The sequence below is a fragment of the Haematobia irritans genome, chromosome 1 (genome assembly GCF_050003625.1).
Source record: "Haematobia irritans isolate KBUSLIRL chromosome 1, ASM5000362v1, whole genome shotgun sequence".
Lineage (NCBI taxonomy): Eukaryota > Metazoa > Arthropoda > Insecta > Diptera > Muscidae > Haematobia > Haematobia irritans.
This window is the reverse complement of record NC_134397.1, coordinates 76,201,529-76,224,085: the sequence shown is the minus strand read 5'-3', so window position 1 is coordinate 76,224,085 and position 22,557 is coordinate 76,201,529. Positions and strand designations below refer to the sequence as shown.

Genomic DNA, 22,557 nt, shown 5'->3' with positions numbered 1-22,557 from the left:
AGGCCTCTGCTATCTCGATAAACTTCATTTTACGGTCATTCAAAATCATTTTGTGGATTTTTTTGATGTTTTCGTCGGTAATCACCTATTTCGGGCGTCCACTGCGTTCACCGTCCTCCGTGCTCATTTCACCACGGTTGAATTTTGCATACCAATCAATTATTGTTGATTTCCCTGGGGCCGGAAACTCATTATCAAGCCAAGTTTTTGTTTCCACCGTATTTTTCCCCTTCAAAAAACAGCATTTTATCAAAACACGAAATTCCTTTTTTTCCATTTTTTTACAATAACAAAAGTTGCTTCACAAAAGACGCTCTATATCACAAACTAATTGACTTACAGACGTCAAATTTTGACACGAATCATTTGAAGGTTGGTACTATATAAAAATATGCATTTAATACTAGCGCCATCTATGTGTCAGACCTGGGACTTATAAGCCAACCTGATAGATCATGTGGTCCTCTATCCGATGGTAAAAATGAATATTGCAAAATGCATTTAAAATGGCCAATATATGACGTACGAAAAAGTGGAGGCACTGCTCCTCGAGAGAATTGTGGTTGTAATCAAATCAACAATTATCCTTTTAGTGTATCTTTGGTTAAAATTTGTCTTTTCCATCTCTTCCCGTTTTGCTAATTAGTACCAATTTCTATGGAGGAATATATTGCAACAAATTTTATGTTCGTATATAACTTTTGGGACATATAGATGTCACTGAAATTAATTTTCATATACGGTTATGTAGTAAATTTAAGGCTGATTCGCATATCCCAACAGATTTCAATTTTTCAAAAATCATTAATTCTACCAGCTTTAGCTATTCGTTCTTTCAAGAATCCTTAATGTTTTCTTTATGCTTCTTTGTTTATGGATGATGACGAAGGTTATTGGATTTTCAATGGACGATTGGTCTTGTTTAACCAATCTATATTAATTTGCATAGCATCATAAAACTTTGCATTTTTTTCATAGTTTTCCACTTCAGAAACAGAGTATTGCTTACCTGAACAACTATTTTTATGATTTGTGGGTTGTAATTTGCAATTTTTGATCTAGCGACTTTGTCGCAAATTTCAGAGATTTGAAATAAGTCGCACAAAATCGTACAACGGTAACACTGATTCTATCACGGTGGAAAGCTTTTTCCCTAAATTGTTAAGGTGTATATACATAGCCATTTAAAAGAATATTATAAAACTTACGACTGAATTATCTTTTATTGTTGGTGTTTTGCCTTTGCTTAATAAAATATGTCAATATTGAAGTAAAACACCCCAAACATTTTTTTAATTACAATTCGGCTTTGACCGATTATTGCTTTTTTGCCGAACATCGGCTTCGGCCAAAAAAATGCCCACTTCGGCTGAGCTCTAGTTGAGATGTTTTGCCCAGAACAACGATACAACGATGTTCTGAAAAGCTTGTACAAATATAAAAATTATATAAAAATTATATAAAAATTTATAAAAATTTAATTTATTTAGACAGTTTTTTTATAGTACCGATATTTTTATCGGGCTTATGACCAATATTATAATGGATAATAACCTACATAGTAGATACATTTTAATTGCCAACACCCCGGAGTTAAAATAATGGACACTATTTTCCCCCAATTAAAAAACAACAACATTGAATACACATATACCTCTACATGTATTTACAAAAACAAACAGCAATCAACATAACAAAGTGAGGGGGGGCTAAAACAAATAGCAGCAGTAGATATAGAAAAATGTAATAACGATAATAAAACGCAATGACAAAAACCACCTAAGAACAAATCTAACAGAAATTAGAAATTGGCAACAAGAGCAGCAATATTCAACGAACTGAACTGAAAATCTAGCGACGAATTGACAGCCAAAGGAAAATAGAGACAATCACATAAAATAAAAAGCAACACAGAAGAGTTCTATGAGAATGGAAGAAGTGAAAAAAATTGGAGAGGAAAACTTTTGGTAAATCAAACATCCGAAACCCCATACAGTTCAAATAGGCTAAAACCCGTGGTATTGACCAAGGTAAAAAATAGGGAAATGCTAAAATGGGAGAAAGAAAACAAATACAATCTAACCAAAACAACAAATCACATAAACGTCCCCCTCATCATCCAAACAACAACAAAAATTATCTTGTCAATTCACCTCGTTAGCTTTTTCTGCTGCGACAACAGCATCAGAGATAACAAAAACAATCAACAACAACAACAGCACTATATAAGAGAGTTCTTGGGAAACAACCAAATACAATTTACTCGACTCCACGTATTTAAAATATTAACACTTAAAAATATCCACATGAGCATACATATATATATGCACGACCCCATATGCTCGGCACTGCACCACACTACACCCCGCCGCCTAAAAACACACACATTCAGTGCATTTTCTTTTCAACATCGACCGACCCGCAAATTAATCCCACTAAGAAACGAATACACGATGAATGGAATAACGAACAATAAACAACACAGAGAGTGAGAGAGTATAAGAGACAAAATGCAAACAAGAATACGTAATAATATGGGAAAATCGAAAATAACAAATATAATATGAGATGCCACTAACAAAAACAACCGACAAACCAACCAACAGTCCAACCGAACGAACACCGTAAAGTATTCGAAAGAACCGATTAAACAGACACACACACATTCACATAGCCACCAGCCACAACGAACTATCACTCTCTGGTGGACTCTGTCACACGTTCATTGTTTTCAAACATACAAAATATATCCAGCCGACAACTACACACGAGTATAGTATGGCTGTGACACTCTCACTTGTGTATATGTCAATTCGTTGTTGCTGTTATTGTCGGTTTGAGACCAACAACTTAGTTTTGTACGTACATTTCAAAAAAACTGCTTCTGGCATTTAAGTTTTTTGTGCAACGCGAAAATACAGAAAGAAAAAGAATAATTACTAACGATTTTAATTTTACAATACACAAATTTATTCTGTATTCATCACTGCACTTTTCATTCTAAATAGAATATGGAACTTTTTTCTTTACATATTTCATCATGTAATAAATTTAAATTTAATTATTTTATGTATTTCAACGTAGAAAACACACACAGAACAAACGAAAGATTCCCGGACTTTTTACTTTGGATCACTCAAATGAAACTCTTGCAGCAGCAGCAGCAAAACACATACCGTCAGCAGTTTGTCATTTTCATTGTACACTTTGAACGAATATTTATTTTATTTTCCACTTTGAGGTTCATTCGTTGTAGCCAACCTCTGTAATGCAGTGTTGTATTTGAAACGTAGTAAAAATTCAATGTAACCTTATGAAATGGGGAGATTTGTTGTTTTTTCCATATTTCTGCATTGTAGTTAGGGCTGAATTGTACGAATACAATTATTGTACACCGAAAAAAAAAAAATTATACTGTCTAAAATACGAAATTAGCAGCAATATGAAAAGTACAATATCTTTGTATGTTAAGAATAAGATATTGCATTTTCTGTTTATATACATTTAAATTTCGTACCAACATTTCACAATTTTATTTGACTGATAATGAACCTATTTTTATAGAATTTTACAAAGTGCTTGTCACATAATGTAAGGAAATCTTCACAAGAAAATTTTACTTGGCGATTGTAATGTTGAAAAGACGAGAGTATTAATTTGACAGGTGTCAAATCATATGTTTATGAAATAAAGCATTTTCAGGGACGCAACCACAGTTTATGCGATCAATGCATTCGACGAAAACTTCTTCCCAGTAAGCGTTTTTTTGATATGTAAAAAAAATGTAAATGTCGCTGGGAGACAGATCTGGAGAATACGGTTGATGGGGGAAGTAAAACCTAGATATTCATCCGACTTTTGCCTTTGCATAAGTTACGAAACCTGATCGAATCGTCATCTCGCACTGAACGCAAAGCCATGTCCATATGATATTGTTACAGTGTTTCAGTGCATTGAATTCATCATCAAGAAACTAGTAACGCTAGTGTTTTTTGTTGTCAATCGTTTTGAGAGTCGTTCACCTGCTCTTTCTCAAAACCATACAATAATGGATAACAATTATATCAGATTCATGTGAAAATAGAAATCAAATCAAACGTCAATAAAAGTATCTTTTTGACATGTTGTGTAATTACTCCTAAATTTCTGGTTTCAAACTCTTTGTCACCATTTTTTTGGCGTATAATACATACCACTCAACCTTGTCAACCTTGAGAGCTATACATCGCCATATCTAGACAACTTTTGCCAGGGGAAAAATATAATGCAGTAACTATATACAACTTTTGACAGGGGGGGCTATAGCCCTTCTATCTATACTACAGTAACTATATACAATGGAAAATCGTACATAGGTTTTCAAATTCCACGTGGGGACAAATTTTTCCCCCCAGAGGCCTTTCAACGCTTATCGAGCTAGAAGTAAAACGTGCCGTTACTTCCCGTTACCAGTTAAAGCCTTGAAATTATTCATTATGGAGCCAATTTGCCGTATTTGGACCTTGATTCTTTCACAAATTTTGTTAAATTTCTAAACAATTCACATACTTTCAAATCTGCCGTTTAATATTCAGATTGTTTAAGCTTCATTCCGATAATAAGGTTAGGTTAGGTATAGTCGCAGCCCGATATTTCAGGCTCACTTAGACTAATCAGTCCATTGTGATGAACTTTTCTCTTATCACTGAGTGCTGCCCGATTCTATGTTAAGCTCAAAGACAAGGGACCTCCTTTTTATATCCGAGTACGAACGGCGTTCCACCTTGCAGTGAAACCATTTAGAGAATCTTTAAAAGACTCAGAAATGTCATCAGCATTACTGTGGTGGGATAATCCACCACTGAAAAACTTTTTGGTGTTTGGCCAAAACTGGGCGGGCATGCTAACCATTGCATCACGTTGGCTCCCCGATAATAAGACCCAGTGGCTTCGACACGAGGCTCGATGAAAACATTGTGAAAACCGACATCGCCGTCCTATAGCACCACTTTAGTGGGAATATTTTGGAGTTTATGAATTTCTCAATTGGTTTTTAATTGTCACTACCATGAGCAATTTATTGAATTTTGGGCTTGCTAACAATATCCGGTTGTTATGATTTTCAGACCAAATATAAGGCCATCTCTTCTATAACAATACCCACTTTTTCGCATTAAAAACTGTTACATTCCATATAACAAAACGTTAAAGAGGATTAATGTTTGTTTTTGGCCTTTTCGAACAAGTATTATTTCAAGTCGACAATTTCCACTCCGAAAAATATGCCTGCAATGATATTCATTTCGAAGAAACGAATTTAGACTAAGAAAAATGGCAAAAATAGTAAAACTTTGGCCGGGGTTATTGGAGACGTATAAAACAAAAAGAATATACCCTACTAGATATATAGGTAGTAGATAGATAGATTAGGAGTACATTTACAATGACTTACACATTCAAATCATGACAGCAAAATGCAAACACCAGTACAGGAGAGATCTGCAGATCTGCGTATGAATACTGCACTATGCCAAAAACAAAATTGTTTTTGTTGATTATTAGGAATGCACTTGCAAAATCGATATGCTCTAAATTTCATTTACATTAAGAGCTTCAGGAAATCCAAGAGATTCGTTTTTATCTTTCTTTCTTTCTTTATTTTTACCGACACTGGATTAAGTTAAAACTTTTATTCGTTGTTATTTCTTTCAATGTATTTTCAATTTCTTTTTATATTTTCTTTTTGTTTTTTCTCGTTTTTTGCACTACCCACGACGTTTGTTGTATAGAGGTCTTTTTCTTGTTGGTACTCAATTTGTTATGAAATAGAAAGAGATAGCTACATTCAGATGGGATCAAAGAAAACGGTTAAGCATAGGGGAAAAAGAGGAATAATGGCAAAATAAAAAATGTGTTTTTGTTTTTGGTTTCGACATATTAATCTATTACAAATCTTTTTGCCGATTTCAATGTGTTATGATTATTATTATTACTGTTGTTGTCATTATTATTATTATTTTTATTATCTGTAAAAGTGGAAGCCAACAAAAGAAAAAGACAACAAAACTTGTTTCGGCCGCTTTATATTATATTATTTTTTTTTTCTGACATGCACCACATAAGAAATAAATTTCAATTAGTTTCTTACAAATCTTGATATTGTTAATCGGAGGCTATTACTTATTTCCACTAGTAAACGTAATATACAAATTCCGAAAACTCACAAGAAAAAAATTTGCCTTTCAACTGAGTTCAGATCCAAATGGGTGGGTTCATTAAAATCACAGATACTCAGACAACCCAAAAAAAAGACAAAGTTCTAAGTACGACAATGTGCCACCAGCACCAGTCAGCCACCAGAGTAGTTTTCGTCGTGGCCCGTTGTTGCTTGGAAGGTGGCAAAGCAGCAGCAGCGATGACGTTCAAAAGGAGGCAAGGAACGGCGATGAGAGTGTGTTCTACAGACAATTAATATACACAAATTTATGGATACATGCATTACTCAATAAGTTTAGGACTTTTTCTATATGAAAAATCCAACAAAAACTTATTTTCACCAAGCAAAATGTACAGAAATGATTTCAACTATGGAAAATAAAATATTTCCATCCACATTTGAGAGGGCGATTTTTGGTCACGGTTTTCTTTGAGGCATATGTAAATTATGCCTGGCATTTGAATTTTACACTTAATTGAGTTACACAATTACTGCAATGAGTTTTAGTATTTTATTTTTGTATATTCTACGTTTATCCATAGGAAACACTAACCATTTACTTATTTTAGTTGAATTTAGCACTGTTTCTTCATTTACACTTTTGGCCAACTAGCTTCGCTTTCGGGGCACACGAATAATTTTTACTTGAATGTAAGTCTACTATAGACGAGGAATTCGACTTGGCCTTTCTAAATTGACTTTTTCCCAGCTAAATTATACAATTTTCATTCCAAATTTGATTTAAAGCAATAGGTGATGGGCCGTGGTTTTCAATTTTATTTTAACTAGCACTGATTTTAATGTATTTTATTGAAAAATTTTAATTAATTTATTTTGCACAACGACGACATGACTCCATTTTTGTTGAAGCTTTCGGCGTACACACACTACATCGAACAACATCATCTTCGCATACAAGCCATTGGATATAGTCTATTTTTCTCTTTTCCTCTTTTGATATTTTTGAGCAATTATAAACAACTATTAAAATGGAGTGCATATAGCTGTTTCTTTCTAAGAGGATAACAAAGCCACCGAATGCACCATCGGCGAACATTAACATGCGACCAAAAACTCTCATCTTTATGGGCCGTTCTCATCGACATATTTGTAGAAAATGTTCAATCTCTATTGCGCCGTTCAGATTATAAGTTCTTCCGGATGAAATGTCTGCGTTTTTAGAGAATCTTACAGTGTGGCCGAACGCTAAGAATTGTCGAACGTAAAGGCACCTTATACGGTCGGATAAACCTTGCGACACAACACGTTGCGGTGACAAATCCGATAGTATAAGGTCATGTTCGCATGTTGCGGGGACGTGTTGGCATAAAATCAAAATAACTTTGATTTTTTCTGGTTGGGTAGCACAAATCTATTTTTACGCTAAAAACAGGCATTTCTGCAATGAAATTAATGATATGTTGCCAATTCTGGTTGGAAATTAAAGAAATATACAAATCTAAAACAGAATTATTGCAAAAACGTAGAAAAATTCCTTTTCCATTCAATGGAAAACCAGGCGTGATGCATTTTGAAATTCATAAAGTAATTTGTAATATATTAAATGTGGATTACTTCAGGAATCATTGTTTTGCAACATATACTCGGATTTTTATTATTTTCTTCCATTTTTTTCAGTAAAAAATTGTTTCACCTATAACTCTTAATACATCTTCGTTAAATGTTTATGCTTCTTCTTATTTTTTCATGTTGTCATCATATTTGTTCGTGCAGTGTAAAGCCTAGTACTAAGATCACGATTTCGCACGAAAAACTGTTATACTCTATATAAAAAACGTTAGCGCGGAATAAATGCGAAATCTTTGTTTTGAGTATTTTCAGACACAACCTGGATTTTTCGCACGAAAAAATTGGCAGGCATATTATTTCGCACAAATAAGTTAACCCTGCCAACATTTGTTGAATTTGGGGGCGCTTCTGAGAATCCCCACTACGTCGAAAACAGTCGTATACGATATCCAAAACTCCTCGGAAAAGCGCCGTCACTATTGAGAAGTTGTACCACGCCAAGTTACTACAAAAAAGTACCGCATGAGTGCAATTATTAGGTGCCCATCTGGATACATTTAGAAAGACGCCAATAAGAGCCCCTTCAAACAATCAGAGAAAGTGAATTTTAAGATAGTTGTAAAAGAATCATTGTGGTCAAGTAAAACACGATTTCTTAGATGATTATTAATTTTATTAAACATTTATAAATTTTCATAAATATAACATTTATACGACTATCACATCACATTTAACATATTGTTACGTTTTTATATTTAGGCGTTTTTAATTACCCGACAATTAAAACACAGTTCTTTTAAATAACGACAATCTACAATTTATTTACTATGACTTCACACTTTACAATTCGTTCACACTGAAGTTATTCGTTTGACGCTTTAATTAAGACTGACTCGTTAGCAGCATGCGAGCGCTTTTATATATGACGGTGTGGCAATACGAGAACATTCTGGTAGCACTACAATATTCTGGCAACGCCAGAACATTCTTAGACAATGCTAGAAGGATCTACGACCATTAAGATGTTCATCTGGTGGCTGCCAAACACATACACACTCACATGGATATATGCTCGCATTACTACAACAACAACAATAATGACAATAGACAATGAGATGAAATGAGAATGCAGAATAACAAAGCAAAGGGGTTGCTATCAAAGAGAGTGAGAACTTACATGAAAATAAGCAAACAAAAGAACATAAAAGAAATTCAGGAAAGTGCTAGAAAATGAATAGATGATTCCAACAAGTTATAACGAAATTTTATCGTTACAATTTGAAATTTAAATTAACGGAAACTAATTTAAATAAACTTATATCTATAATTATCAAATTCGTAACACTGCCTCCCGCTTAAGCCTGTTCGTCCCGAACAGGCACAGAACCTGTTCCGTAAGGAGCCAATCGTTCCAGATGTACAACTTTCATCTTTGATCTAGGGCTGTCGTCCTTCTGAATCCGGTATACAACATCATTGATCTTCTTGATGATTTTGTATGGGCCTTCCCACTGTGTTTGCAGTTTAGGACACAATCCTTTCTTTCGTTGCGGGTTAAATAGCAGAACCAATTCTTCTTCTTGGAAGCCCTCAGTATTTACAGCACGATCGTATCTCGCCTTCATTCTGTTGCTGACCATTTTTATTTTGTTGCGCACTGATTCGTGAACTTCACCGAAAGTGTTTGGGATGTCGTTTCTGTTTTCTTCCATGGCGAGCTCATTAGGTTTAGCGCCGAATATCAGATCTCCAGGCAACTTCAACTCAGTTCCGAATAGAACATTGGCCGGTGTTCGAGAGGTGGAATCATGAATGGCAGATCTATACGACAGCAAAAACTTTGGTATATGCTCGTCCCAGTCCCTCTGGCCGTTGTCCACTACTTTTCGAAGATGTTCCTCCAGAGTGCGATTAAATCTTTCTACCATGCCATCGGATTGTGGATGTAATGGTGTAGTCCTCGTTTTCTTGATACCAAGGGATTCACACATCTCTTTGAATATGGCCGATTCAAAATTTCTTCCCTGGTCTGAGTGAATCTCGGACGGCACACCGTAGCGACATATCCAGTTTTTGTTGACCACATCCACAATCGTTTTTGCCTCTTGGTTTGGAATTGCATACACCTCCGGCCATTTGCTGAAGTAATCCATGACCACAAGGACATAACGGTTTCCAGAATCACTTACTGGGAAAGGGCCTGCCACGTCCATTGCTATTCTTTCAAACGGGGAGCCACCGTGGTGCAATGGTTAGCATGCCCGCCTTGCATACACAAGGTCGTGGGTTCGATTCCTGCTACGACCGAACACCAAAAAGTTTTTCAGCGGTGGATTATCCCACCTCAGTAATGCTGGTGACATTTCTGAGGGTTTCAAAGCTTCTCTAAGTGGTTTCACTGGAATGTGGAACGCCGTTCGGACTCGGCTATAAAAAGGAGGTCCCTTGTCATTGAGCTTAACATGGAATTGGGCAGCACTCAGTGATAAGAGAGAAGTTCACCACTGTGGTATCACAATGGACTGAATAGTCTAAGTGAGCCTGATACATCGGGCTGCCACATAACCTAACCTAACCTAAACGGGGCTCCTGGTCTATACTCTTGCATAGGACCTCGACTTTTCCTTGTTGGACCTTTCGCCTTCATGCACTTCTCGCAATTGGCTACCCATTCAGCAATTGATTTCTGGCATCCAACCCAGTAGAATCGTTGCTTCACTTTCTCGGCTGTTTTGGTTATTCCCAGATGACCTCCACTGGGACCATTATGGAACTCCGCCAAAACGTCTCTTATTTTGGAATCTGGAACGATGATCAAATTTCGGCTGCTCTTGCCATCTTCGCTTTCCCATTTACGTTGCAGGGATCCATTGACTAGAACTAAACTATCCCATTGAGCCCAGTATGCTTTCATAAGTGGACTTTCGGCTGCGATGTCTTTCTTGCTGGGTTTCTTATTTTCTTGTTTTGCCGAAATAATTTTTCTCAGAATGGGATCTTTACGTTGCTCTGTTGACCAGTCTGTGCCAGATTCGATGTGTAACTGCCTGACATTTACAACTGTCTCCTTTGGTTCAGCCTTCGAGTAGCGTCTGCTTTCTACATTGCAATGCCGTCGTGTCAAGGCTTGATCAATAACTTGTTTGCCACCTTTTCTATTATCCGCAAAATTTGAATTTGAGTCGCTTGGCTTTGTGATCGCCTTCTTCTGATTATTGTTTAATGGAAATGGCGAGATTGTCCCCGACGTTTTACGCCACGCTTTACATTCCCGGGAAAGATATCCAGCCTTATCACAGTTATAGCATTTCATTCTAGATTTATTTGCTTGCTGCTTCATTTCTTGCATTATCTGCTTTACAGCCTCTTTTACCAATTCAATGACCGATTTCAATTCTTCACACTCGGTCTCTACTCTGCGTACTTTGTGAATTTGAGGCCGTGCCAGCAATCTCGCAGTCTCTTGTACAAGTGCAAATGTTACTGTTTCTGTGAACGTAGCTTTTTGTGCGGCATATGTTGCACATTTTATGTCTGGGTCTCGAATGCCATTCACAAAGGTCTCAATTTTGATGCGGTCCACAAGTGGGTGACTCTCTCCTGGGTATGCCAAAAGCACCAACCGCTCAACCTCTGTTGCAAAGTCTTGTAGAGTCTCATTTGACTTCTGGACTCTTCCTCTTAATTCCATTCTGAAGATGTCTTGCTTATGTTCTCCGCCGTACTTACGTTGAAGTGCCGCTATTACTTCATTATAATTATTTCTAGAGGCAGCGGGAATGCTTTGTATCACATCAGCGGCGTTGCCCTTTAATGCCAATAGAAGTTCAATTGCTTTGTCATTGTCGTTCCATAAATTTCTAGAAGCAACCATTTCAAATTGGAATTTGAATACATCAAATGAAGTTGAGCCATCGAAAACAGGAGGTTTGGTTTTTGAGCCCTCGATGACGCGCACTGGCCCACCTTTAATTTCCAGCTCTGACATTTTTCTTTCAATGTGTAGAAACTTCTCATCATGAACCATAATTTACTCATCCACAGAAATAATCTTCTTATCCAGCTCCCCAATTTGGCTTTCGATATGGTCCACACGTTTTTCCATGCCTTCAGCAATTTGTTGAAGATTCTCATTTAGAATTCTAGAATTTTCGTCCATCTTTTTTGAATTTTCGTCGAATTTTTCTTCCAATTTTCTAGAATTAGCTTCCATCATTTTTCTAGAATTCTCTTGCATTTTTAGAGAATTTTCTTCCATCATTTTGCTCAAAATATTGACCATCGATGTGTAATCAACAACATTAGAAGCTACAGATGGAGTTTCCAAGGCGCTGGCTACTACTGATTCGTCAAGATCTTCCTTATAATCGAACTCATGTGTTTCGATATCAATACTGCGCCGCTCGAACTCTTCCAGTAGTCGCTTTTGTAATTGAGCCTTGTTTCCTGTTGTCGGCAGCTCCAGTTTGCTCAATTCCTTTTTTAAGTCTTCCACACGAAGCTCATTAAACTTCATTGTAGATTTTTTTCCGTTATTTCACTTCCGACACCAATTGTTACGTTTTTATATTTAGGCGTTTTTAATTACCCGACAATTAAAACACAGTTCTTTTAAATAACGACAATCTACAATTTATTTACTATGACTTCACACTTTACAATTCGTTCACACTGAAGTTATTCGTTTGACGCTTTAATTAAGACTGACTCGTTAGCAGCATGCGAGCGCTTTTATATATGACGGTGTGGCAATACGAGAACATTCTGGTAGCACTACAATATTCTGGCAACGCCAGAACATTCTTAGACAATGCTAGAAGGATCTACGACCATTAAGATGTTCATCTGGTGGCTGCCAAACACATACACACTCACATGGATATATGCTCGCATTACTACAACAACAACAATAATGACAATAGACAATGAGATGAAATGAGAATGCAGAATAACAAAGCAAAGGGGTTGCTATCAAAGAGAGTGAGAACTTACATGAAAATAAGCAAACAAAAGAACATAAAAGAAATTCAGGAAAGTGCTAGAAAATGAATAGATGATTCCAACAAGTTATAACGAAATTTTATCGTTACAATTTGAAATTTAAATTAACGGAAACTAATTTAAATAAACTTATATCTATAATTATCAAATTCGTAACAATATTTTTATGCATTCATAAAAGATTGAAGTTGAGTTTCAAGTTGCAAGTTACATGTTGTAGCGTCTATCAGCCAGTGCTTTTATTCCCAATGGAGGCAGCCTGTCTGGAAAAATATTTGAAAAACTATCATTTTATTCCACCTTTCACAATTTTAAGCGAAATAACTATGTTTTCAGCACTTCATTATCGTTTTTATTTAAATAAATTATAAGAAGCTAGTTGTGCTTGGTGTTTCACAAAGTATAAAATGGCCTTGTAACAATAGTGATGGCAAAATACTTTCATGCGAATAGTTATGGCAAAATACTATCACAGTTGGCGATTGTTGCAGTGTCACATACGAGTCTGTGATAGCGATGAGGATGAAATGGAACTTTGAAATGCTGGCAGGGAACATCCCTTGGTTTGAGACCCTATTTACAAAGATAGATGAAGATATTAGTTTTTCGCAGAAACGAACTTATGGTGTTTTCTTTTCTGAAAAAAGTGCTTTGTCTTCATTTTGTCTGTACAGAATGCGCATTTTTAAAATGTTACCAGCAACCTAAAAAAATGCTATCATTTCAGCGGGCAGAAAAGAATTCAAAGAAGGAGGCAGGGCAATCGCAGCACTCTCGTTTGTTGGCAGTGTTGAAAATGCCCGTAATTTGCCTCTATGCGCGGCGCTATTTTCACAACAGAATTCAAAGCCTTTTCGCACTTTTGCCTTTTTAGAAAAGAACCTAAAAAGTACATTTCCGGGTAAAGGCCGGTACAATGTTCATTCTTGCGAAAAATTTTTATGGAAACCATTATTTCGCACATAGAAAGCGGCGTTTTTTTAGGTAGCTTGGAGCGCTATTTTACAGGGAGCGATATTGGATTAAGTTGGTGGTTGTTGCTTGTTTTTACAAAATAACATTTTATTTTTCCTTGGGCAATTGATCTGCTATTCCTTTGATCCTTTGTATAGTTTCGGAACAAAAATATGGTCCGTGTTTGATTTATAAACCCGCACAAATAGTTTTTAATAAATAAATTATTTCTTAATTCACATTGCAAATGGCGCCGTGCTATAAACGTCAGTTTTTCAACACGAAAAAACAAAGTATCACAAATGGAAAAAATTTCGCAAATTTTTCGCATTTTTTGGTTTTGTATGGAGTTTCAACGCGAAAACCGAACAGAGTACCGGCCTTAAATAAATAAATAAAAATAAATAAATAAAGCGCATTATTCGCCTTGCACACTATAAGTTTATCCCCTGCCAGCATTTCAAAGTTCCATTTCAACTTCATCGCTACCACAGACTCGTAAATGTCACTACAACCATCCTACTGTGATGGGGGGCAGCATATCATAAAGTACAAAATGTACTTCATACATGTATTTTGCCATCACTACTTTTACAAAAGCCATTTTATTTTTTGTGAAACGCCAAGCGCAACCAGCTTGTTATATTTTATTTAAATAAAAACGAAAATAAAGTTCTGAAAACATAGATTTTACGCTTAAAATTGTGAAAGGTATATTGGTGAACAATTTTTGATTTTCCAAATGGAATAAAGTGATTGTTTTTCAAATATTTTACAGACACGCTGCCTCCATCGAATAAAAACACTGGCTGATAGACGCTGCAACATGTAACTCGCTACTTGTAACTCTACCTCATCATTAATGCAAAAAATTATGTTAAATGTGATGTGATAGTGGTATAAATGTTATATTTTTAAGAATTTGTAAATAATTAATCAAATTATTAAATATCTAAACAAACGTGTTTTACTCGACCACAATGATTCTTTTACCATTATCTTAAAATGTGCTTTTTCTGATTGTTTGGAGGGTCTCTTATTGGCGTCGTTCTAAATTGATCTATAAAGGCACCTAATAATTGCACTCATGCGAAACCTTTTTGTAGTAACTTGGCGTGGTACAACTTCTCAATAGTGACGGCGCTTTTCCGACAAGTTTTTGATATCGTATATGATTGTTTTCAACGTACTGGGGATTCTCAGAAGCGCCCCCAAATTCAAAAAATGTTGGCAGGGTCCGGACGACAGTGGTCGTGTCGAACATATCCCATATGTTGACCACCATATAAGTTAAGTTCGTAGGCACAATCGATACTGGCACATGTTTATGGGATCGATAACACATTTACCTATTATTTAAGCGGACCTTAGACGGTCGGATAAACACTCCGACAGAGGTTTGTCTATTTGTTGTGTGTTCGTTCAAGTTTTGCCCTTACACTGCAGGAACAAATGTGATGACAACATGAAAAAATAAGAAGAAGCATAAACAAACAATGAAGTTGTACGAAGATTTATGGGTGAAACCATTTTTTACTGAAAAAATGGAAGAAAATAATAAAAAAAAATCCTGATATATGTGTCAAAACAATGATTCCTGAAGTAATCCACATTTAATATATTACTAAATTACTTGATGAATTTCAAAATACTTGTCGCCTGGTTTCCCATTGATTGGAAGTGGAATTTTTCCACGTTTTTGCCACAATACTGGTTTAGATTTATATATTTCTTTAATTTTCAACCAGAATTGGCGATCCATCATTAATTTCATTGCATAAATGCCTGTTTTTAATGTAAAACTAAATTTGTCTTTGATAATGTTTGTCGAACATCCCCTTACACTCAATGATTTGTACCACCCAACCAGAAAAAATCAAAGTTATTTTGATTTTATGCCAACACGTCCCCGCGACAGCCGAACACGACCTTATACAATCGGATTTGTCGCCGCAACGTGTTGTGTCGCAGGGTTTATCCGACCGTATAAGGTGCCCTTTAGTCATCGCCGACAATTCGTATCGATTGGGCACACTGTAAGATTCTTTACAAACACCGACATTCCGTCCGGAATAACTGATAATCTGTAAAGCGCATTATGCGCTTTACAGATTATCAGTTATTCCGGACGGAATGTCGGTGTTTGTAAAGAATCTTACAGTGTGTCGAATCGATACGAATTGTCGGCGATGACTAAATAATCGGTAAATGTGTTATCGATCCCATAAACATGCAGCAGTATCGATTATGCCTTCGGACTTAACTTATAAAATGCACAATATATGGGATATGTTCGACACGAGCACTGTCGTCCGGAATAACTGATAGTCTGTAAAGCGCATAAAGCGCATTAGTTTTTTTTGGTAGTCAGCTACTCATTTGACGACAGGGATTCTAGGGTTACTACTGGTAAATTCGGGTACGTTGCGCGAGTTATGCTACGTTGACTAACTAGTTTATATTTATCGGCTAAACTATGTGGAAATCGGTTATATATCACGATTGTTATCGATTCCAAGAAAACAAAGAGTTCGTCATAGCACCAAAGGGAAACAAAAACATATTAAATTCTATGCAAAATGTACCAACAATTTTTAAACCAATTGCACGTATCCATAAGTAGTTTATCGAAGGAAGAGCTAAATGATTTGCATGACGATGATGAAAAGCTGGACACAAAAATTGACGCAGTTTTGGAAGTACTAAAGGCTCAAAAGGATAGTCTATTCGTTGAGAATAGATCAAAAGCTGAAAGCAACATAGAGAAGGAACCGAAAATCATTGAGTTAAAAGGTGAAATAGCAGAATTAAATGAAGAGGGAAAACGATGCTGCGAAGCCGTACAGGAAAAACTGGCAATGATCAAAGAAAAGTCTGGCGGAGTAAGCCAGGAAACCGCTTTAGCACTTTTGCAAACAGCTGCTGCTGAAAGCGAAGAAAAAAGTGAGGAAATTGTGAAGAAGTTCACAGACAATGAGATAGCTGTTGAAGCATTTCTGGAGGAATTTTTAAATGCTCGTATGTCTATGCACTTGAGAAAATTAAAAGCAGAGAAAATGCAGGATTTGATGAAACGGCAAGCACAAGGTGGAGGTGGTACCCGTAACGTAGCATACAGTAACATCCCATCTAGTAGTTTTTTCCCAAGCCGTCCTCCGTATGGTGGGGGTGTTCCATATCCTGTAGGTGGAGCAATGATGCCAATGCCTCCTCCTCGACCATATTGATAATCGTCGCAGTTTGTTGACCACCTTACGATCTGTTCGCCTCATAGAAGCGTACAAATCACATTGTTTTGTTTTGCGCTATATTCCTAATGAACATATGTATGTTCTGTTGTATGTCTCTTCTACGGAAAAATAAAAATCTCTCAACATCAAAACGACCATTCATTTTTATTTCCATTTAATCTTACTGTGTTATAAGAATTTAAACAAATAATATATTTTGCCATTAAATTGTGCTATAATAAAACAAAATTAAATGATAAATTATTTTTTTCTAATTATATTTCTAACTCTATTACATACTGTACTCTCTATTATGTTATTACAATCAACGCATTTTACAGCAAATAGTTTGCTAAAATAGCAGTTTTGTCTACTGAAAAAGAGGAATGAAATACTGCTGACTTAGTTTGCTAAAAGCTTTTAATGAACAAAATGTACTATACAAAAATATTTCGCTGTACGATAGCGCACAAAAGAATGAAAGAGAGGAATAACTTGGGTAGAAATTGAGTTTCAGGCAGTTAAAGCAAAATCCAGAATGCACTAACCGGCTAGGATTATTTTTGGAAATTTTTAAAATATTCTAAACAATATCCTTTCAATTGTAATGCACTAAATTGGCTTCTTAAATGATTTGAATTGCTTAAATAAATAAATAAAAGATTTTAGTTTTTGTCACATTTTTATTAAAAGTCCTTTTTCAATGTAATTTAAATACTGTATAATCCTAAAAATACGTCTAAAGATCTGTTGTGATCCTTGTATGTGCTATAAATACATTTGAATAAATAGAATTTTATTTGATTTTTTTGTTGCCACCTTTGCGATGGAGAATAGATTCCGATGTAACGGCCTTATGATAACAATCATTTGAAATTCGATCTACAAAATACAGTGCCAATAAAGAAAATATAATGCTGAAATAAAAAGCATTTTAGTATAGAATTTTTGTAGACAAAGACTTGAGCGCTTACCATGTAGTTGCACACACACGATGTACAACACCGGCTGATAGTACTGAAATCAGTAGACATATTACAACTTCCGGTATAAATTTACATGCGAAATCGTCGCCGAATAAGAACATTTCGAAATTCGATAGTGAGGTCAAGCTGAATAAAAATATGAAGGAGCTCACGAATCCACCAAAAAGTGTTGTAAGTTGTGTGGATGTGAACCATTCGGCATAAAAGCGTAGCGTTCCGAAAATTACTAAACTAAGGATACAGGATATAATGGCACTGCCTAGATGGGCTGGTTCTGTAAGAGTTTACAAATAAATTATATGCATTAATATTGTGATATTTCCGTATATTAAAATAATAAAATTTCCTTTAAAGTTTCTTATAGAATGAAAATATTTAGGCAACATACAGGCAGATCAGAATAGAATTCATTAGAGTATTGTGGTGAGAAGCTACAACGTTATTCCTATTTTGCGATGTCCATAGTATCGGAGGAAAGAGATCTCCCACGGCTGAATGGGATGTTTTTATAGTGTACGTAATCTTAATCAGTACTTAGTTCACATTTTTCAAAAATGATAATGGTAGCTTTTCTGTACTGCGGTATTTTAAGGAAAGAAACGTTTATGAATTTATAATTTGGAACATTACATTAAAGTTTTCCTTGCATTGTATTGAAAATGGACCCCATATAAGCCGACATTCGACTTCTTGAGTTGAAAGTGAAAATGGCCGTAAGTTAACTTACTAATTGTATATTACATCACGATTTTTGATAAGTTAAAAACTTAATTGATTGTGTGTAAAAATAGCTGATTTTTAATTGAAATTAATTAAAAATCATCATTTTCGAGAAGCTACGTTAGTGCAAGGTTCGCTAACAATAATCCAATTCTGAGAGGTTCATTTTAATGGGAAAGTATAGTATACGTGTAACGAAAATTATATAGTGTTGAAGGTTGACCTTTTTCGGAGTTTCGTAGTTTGGGAAGTTTCACTGTATATAGAGTGAATAATAAGAATATCTGACCATTCCCGATGGCATATATTAAGGCGAATTAAGAGTCTATTTAATATTGATATATAGGCCTTATTATTGCAATAAACTAATGAATTAATCTTAAGTTTAAAAGGCTTTTTATGTCCATTGTTAGAACCATTCTGGAGTACGGTTCTATTGTATGATATCCTCAATATCAAATTTGCTTTGGTGTGAAAGATTTCGTGCACAAACAATTATTGTTGTCCGCTTTGAGGCATCTTCGTTGGAACAGTGAATACCCAAAGTTTCATTCACCTATCAATATGTTGACCATTTTTATTTAAATTGTATTAGCTACAACTTGTATATAAGTTATACAGCTTTAAATTAATTAATTTGTTTTAATTGGTTGTGTAGGAATGATTCTTTTCCGTTTTTAGTTGTGTTGTTCCGGAGAAGTGACAGCATATCCGAAAACTTATTTGGCCAGTAAATTCTTGGTGTGACTTGAGCTTAATCCAGCGAGGTCGTCAAAATTTGTATGCCGAGTGTATTTAGAACAATGAAAGAGGATATGATTGGGCGTTTCCTTCACCCCGCAGGTGTCACATAGTGATGATTCGACTACTTTCATATTTTCTAGTGTGCTGTTGCAAAAACAATTATCACTTAGGATTCTATTTAGCTGAGGGCATTTAACAGGATTGATTCTCTTATCACGAAACTATGCTTTCTTGTTGACTGTAGGAAAGATGTCAAAGTAATGAGAGTCCCCATTAATTGCTCGATCCGAGTAGTTAGACGACCAGTCAATCAACAATCTATTCAGAATCTCACGGGGAGCATATTGTATTGTCCACGGTATTTCCCATTTTGTGCCAATCTCTGTGGCTCTTTTGGCTGCTTGATCCACTGTCTCATTGATGCTAGCATGACCAGGGATGAAATGAAGAGCAATCTGAACACCAATCTGAACATCAAATTAATATGATCAATCAGGTGGTTTTCTCATGAACCATTTTTAATTGCCCGTAATCCACTTAAACTGTCGTTAAGAATGGCAATCTTTAGAAAATTGTTATTGATGGCAAATTCGATGGCTTTTATTATTGCTACCATTGACAGACGATAACTCACTCGTTAAGCCGATGAACGACGTAGAGCTCTATAATGATGTATACGAACTTAGTACCGGCTTTTTAATGGAACAAACCTGCGAATTCTTAATTATAAAATTCTAATATACCTAAAGCCAATATGGTTACGCCCTCTATATATGAACCAAGTTTTTTCAAAAATATATCAACAAAGTTTTCTCATTAATTGTTTGCACATTTATTGATCATGGGATAAATACCTATTGTTTCTCAAAAGTGCCAGAAAAAGGGTTCCTCGGGTGGGTCAATACCGGTTTCGATGTATTGGAAGTTTTCTATGAATTTGGAACTCTTTCTGTATAGATGATTTTAGCTACCGCAAATTTATTTTGTGACCGGCATAGTAAATACATACGTTTCACTCACCTATCAATTTTTTAACCATTTTTATTTAAAATGTATTAGCTACAATTAATGTATAAATTTTACAGTTTAAAATTAGCTAATTTTTTTCAATTGGTTGTGTAGGATTGAATTTCTTTTAGTTCTTCCAGATGAAACCAGGATTGGGACGACGTCGACGTCAGACAAATCGATAATTTATATTAATCGATTAAAATTATATAAATTATCGATTTTAAGTTTTACCAGCATAGTCCCTGTGCCATAAATTTATTTGGATATTTATCACGGTCTTGGTAATAAGGGCCCTTTTTTATACAAATGAGCTTTAATGGCAGCGATTTCGATAGTAGTGTGACAATTATGACTAATGCTTAGTACTAAGTTCTTTTCTGCGAAAAAAGAATATCTTCATCTAAAGCTGAGTACTATGTTCAGTTTTCAAGCTGAAAAACAGCTTGTTTTCACGGTTACTTTTTTAAATTAGTTAAATTATAAATATAAGATGATTCACAATCAATTCCTTAGATCTTTTCCATTCACTATTTCACAAGACTTCATAAAAATATAATCTTCGTCATATAGATTTTTGTACTTTTAATTTAGTGTTTTGGAGAAAAATACGAACATAGTACTCACCTTATCTCCGTAAATAGGGTCTCAAACCCAGGGTTGTATAAACATGTTGCTTGAAAATGTTCAAACAAAGATTTCGCATTTATTGCGCGCCTTAACGTTTGTTATATGGAGTATAACAGTTTTTCGTGCGAAAACATGATCTTAGTACCCCTGCCAACATTTTTTGAATTTGGGGGCGCTTCTGAGAATCCCCACTACGTCGAAAACAATCATATACGACATCAAAAACTCGTCGGAAAAGCGCCGTCACTATTGAGAAGTTGTACCACGCCAAGTTACTACGAAAAAGTTTCTCATCAGTGCAATTATTAGGTGCCTATTTAGATCAATTTCGAAGGACGCCAATAAGAACCCCTGCAAACTATCAGAAAAAGTGAATTTTAAGGTAATTGTAGAAGAATCATTGTGGTCAAGTAAAACACGATTGTGTAGATGTTTATTGATTTGATTAAACATTTATAATTTCTTATAAATATAACATTTTTCGGTTTATCTCGTCACATTTAACATAATTTTTTGCATTAATAAAAGAATGATGTTGAGTTTTAAGTAGCAAGTTACATATTGCAGCGTCTATCAGCCAGTTTGTTTATTTTCGATGGAGACAGCGTGCCTGGAAAAATATTTGAAAAACGATCACTTCCCTGCCAACATTTTTTGAATTTGGGGACTCTTTTGAGAATCCCCACTACGTCGAAAACAATCATATACGACATCAAAAACTCGTCGGAAAAGCGCCGTCACTATTGAGAAGTTGTACCACGCCAAGTTACTACAAAAATGTTTCGCATGAGTGCAATTATTAGGTGTCTTTATAGATCAATTTAGAACGACGCCAATAAGGGACCCACCAAACAACCAGAAAAAGTGCATTTTAAGATAGTTGTAAAGGAATCATTGTGGTCGAGTAAAACACGTTTGTTTAGATATTTATTAATTTGATTAAACATTTACAAATTCTTAAAAATATAACATTTATACCACTATCACATTACATTTAACATAATTTTTGGCATTAATGATGATGTTGAGTTACAAGTAGCGAGTTACATGTTGCTGCGTCTATCAACCAGTGTTTTTATTCCATGGAGGCAGCGTGTCTGTAAAATATCTGAAAAACAATCACTTTATTCCATTTGGAAAATCACCAAATTGTTCACCAATATACCTTTCACAATTTTAAGCGTATAATCTATGTTTTCAGAACTTTATTTTCGTTTTTATTTAATTAAAATATAACAAGCTGGTTGCGCTTGGCGTTTCACAAACAAAATGGCTTTTTTAACAGTAGGGATGGCAAATTACTTGCATGTACTTTTTGATGTACCTTTTCATGATGGTTGAAGTGACATTTACGAGTCTGTGGTAACGATGAGGTTGAAATGGAACTTTGAAATGCTGGCAGGGTTTATTCTATTTGGAAAGTCGAAAATTGTTCACCATATACCTTTCACAATTTTAAGCGTAATATCTATGTTTTCAGAACTTTATTTTCGTTTTTATTTAAATAAAATATAACAAGCTGGTTGCGCTTGGCATTTCACAAAAAATAAAATGGCTC

The 22,557-nt window shown here is 35.3% G+C and overlaps 3 protein-coding genes and 3 long non-coding RNA genes across 14 annotated transcripts in view; 3 read left to right on the top strand and 3 right to left on the bottom strand.

Annotated features, from left to right (window-relative positions):
- The window catches only part of osa (trithorax group protein osa), a 197,107-nt gene extending 190,016 nt beyond the window's left edge, over nt 1-7,091 (bottom strand). For 6 of the 9 annotated variants that reach the window (XM_075290824.1, XM_075290832.1, XM_075290829.1 and 3 more), the window contains exons 1-2: nt 6,750-7,091; nt 5,432-5,818 (exon numbers count right to left, since the gene is read on the bottom strand). The gene's annotated coding sequence lies outside the window, so the exon portion shown is untranslated. Of the gene's footprint in view, nt 1-2,866; nt 3,099-5,431; nt 5,819-6,749 lie in introns of those variants that run through there. The other 3 variants (XM_075290826.1, XM_075290827.1, XM_075290828.1) reach the window with 3 other exon arrangements.
- Nucleotides 2,140-3,319, top strand: LOC142221213 (uncharacterized). The gene is made up of 2 exons (XR_012717967.1): nt 2,140-2,858; nt 3,085-3,319. It is a non-coding gene; the product is annotated as an uncharacterized LOC142221213 (long non-coding RNA).
- A 7,068-nt stretch (nt 7,092-14,159) lies between the features above and the next one.
- Nucleotides 14,160-14,646, top strand: LOC142239298 (uncharacterized). The gene is made up of 2 exons (XR_012722981.1): nt 14,160-14,392; nt 14,460-14,646. It is a non-coding gene; the product is annotated as an uncharacterized LOC142239298 (long non-coding RNA).
- A 1,526-nt stretch (nt 14,647-16,172) lies between these two features.
- Nucleotides 16,173-17,063, top strand: Vps37B (vacuolar protein sorting 37B). Its single transcript, XM_075290822.1, has one exon. The coding sequence runs from the start codon at nt 16,261-16,263 to the stop codon at nt 16,906-16,908; it is 648 nt and encodes a 215-aa protein (XP_075146937.1). The 5' UTR covers nt 16,173-16,260; the 3' UTR covers nt 16,909-17,063.
- A 511-nt stretch (nt 17,064-17,574) lies between these two features.
- LOC142221210 (protein KRTCAP2 homolog) lies at nt 17,575-20,542 on the bottom strand. The gene is made up of 3 exons (XM_075290823.1): nt 20,382-20,542; nt 17,886-18,171; nt 17,575-17,828 (listed from the first exon to the last, which is right to left on the bottom strand). Exons 1-3 carry the CDS (start codon nt 20,398-20,400, stop codon nt 17,708-17,710), a joined length of 426 nt encoding a protein of 141 aa, XP_075146938.1. The 5' UTR covers nt 20,401-20,542; the 3' UTR covers nt 17,575-17,707.
- A 1,371-nt stretch (nt 20,543-21,913) lies between these two features.
- On the bottom strand, nt 21,914-22,472 carry LOC142239292 (uncharacterized). Its single transcript, XR_012722980.1, has 2 exons — nt 22,165-22,472; nt 21,914-22,107 (listed from the first exon to the last, which is right to left on the bottom strand). It is a non-coding gene; the product is annotated as an uncharacterized LOC142239292 (long non-coding RNA).
- Nucleotides 22,473-22,557: the final 85 nt, after the last annotated feature.

Coding starts and splice junctions, on each gene's coding strand:
- Vps37B (XM_075290822.1), top strand. CDS start 16,261: ATGTACCAACAATTTTTAAACCAATTGCACGTATCCATAAGTAGTTTA.
- LOC142221210 (XM_075290823.1), bottom strand. Junction 17,829..17,885: donor CGTGTGTGTGCAACTACATG/GTAAGCGCTCAA, acceptor TTTTTATTTCAG/CATTATATTTTCTTTATTGG.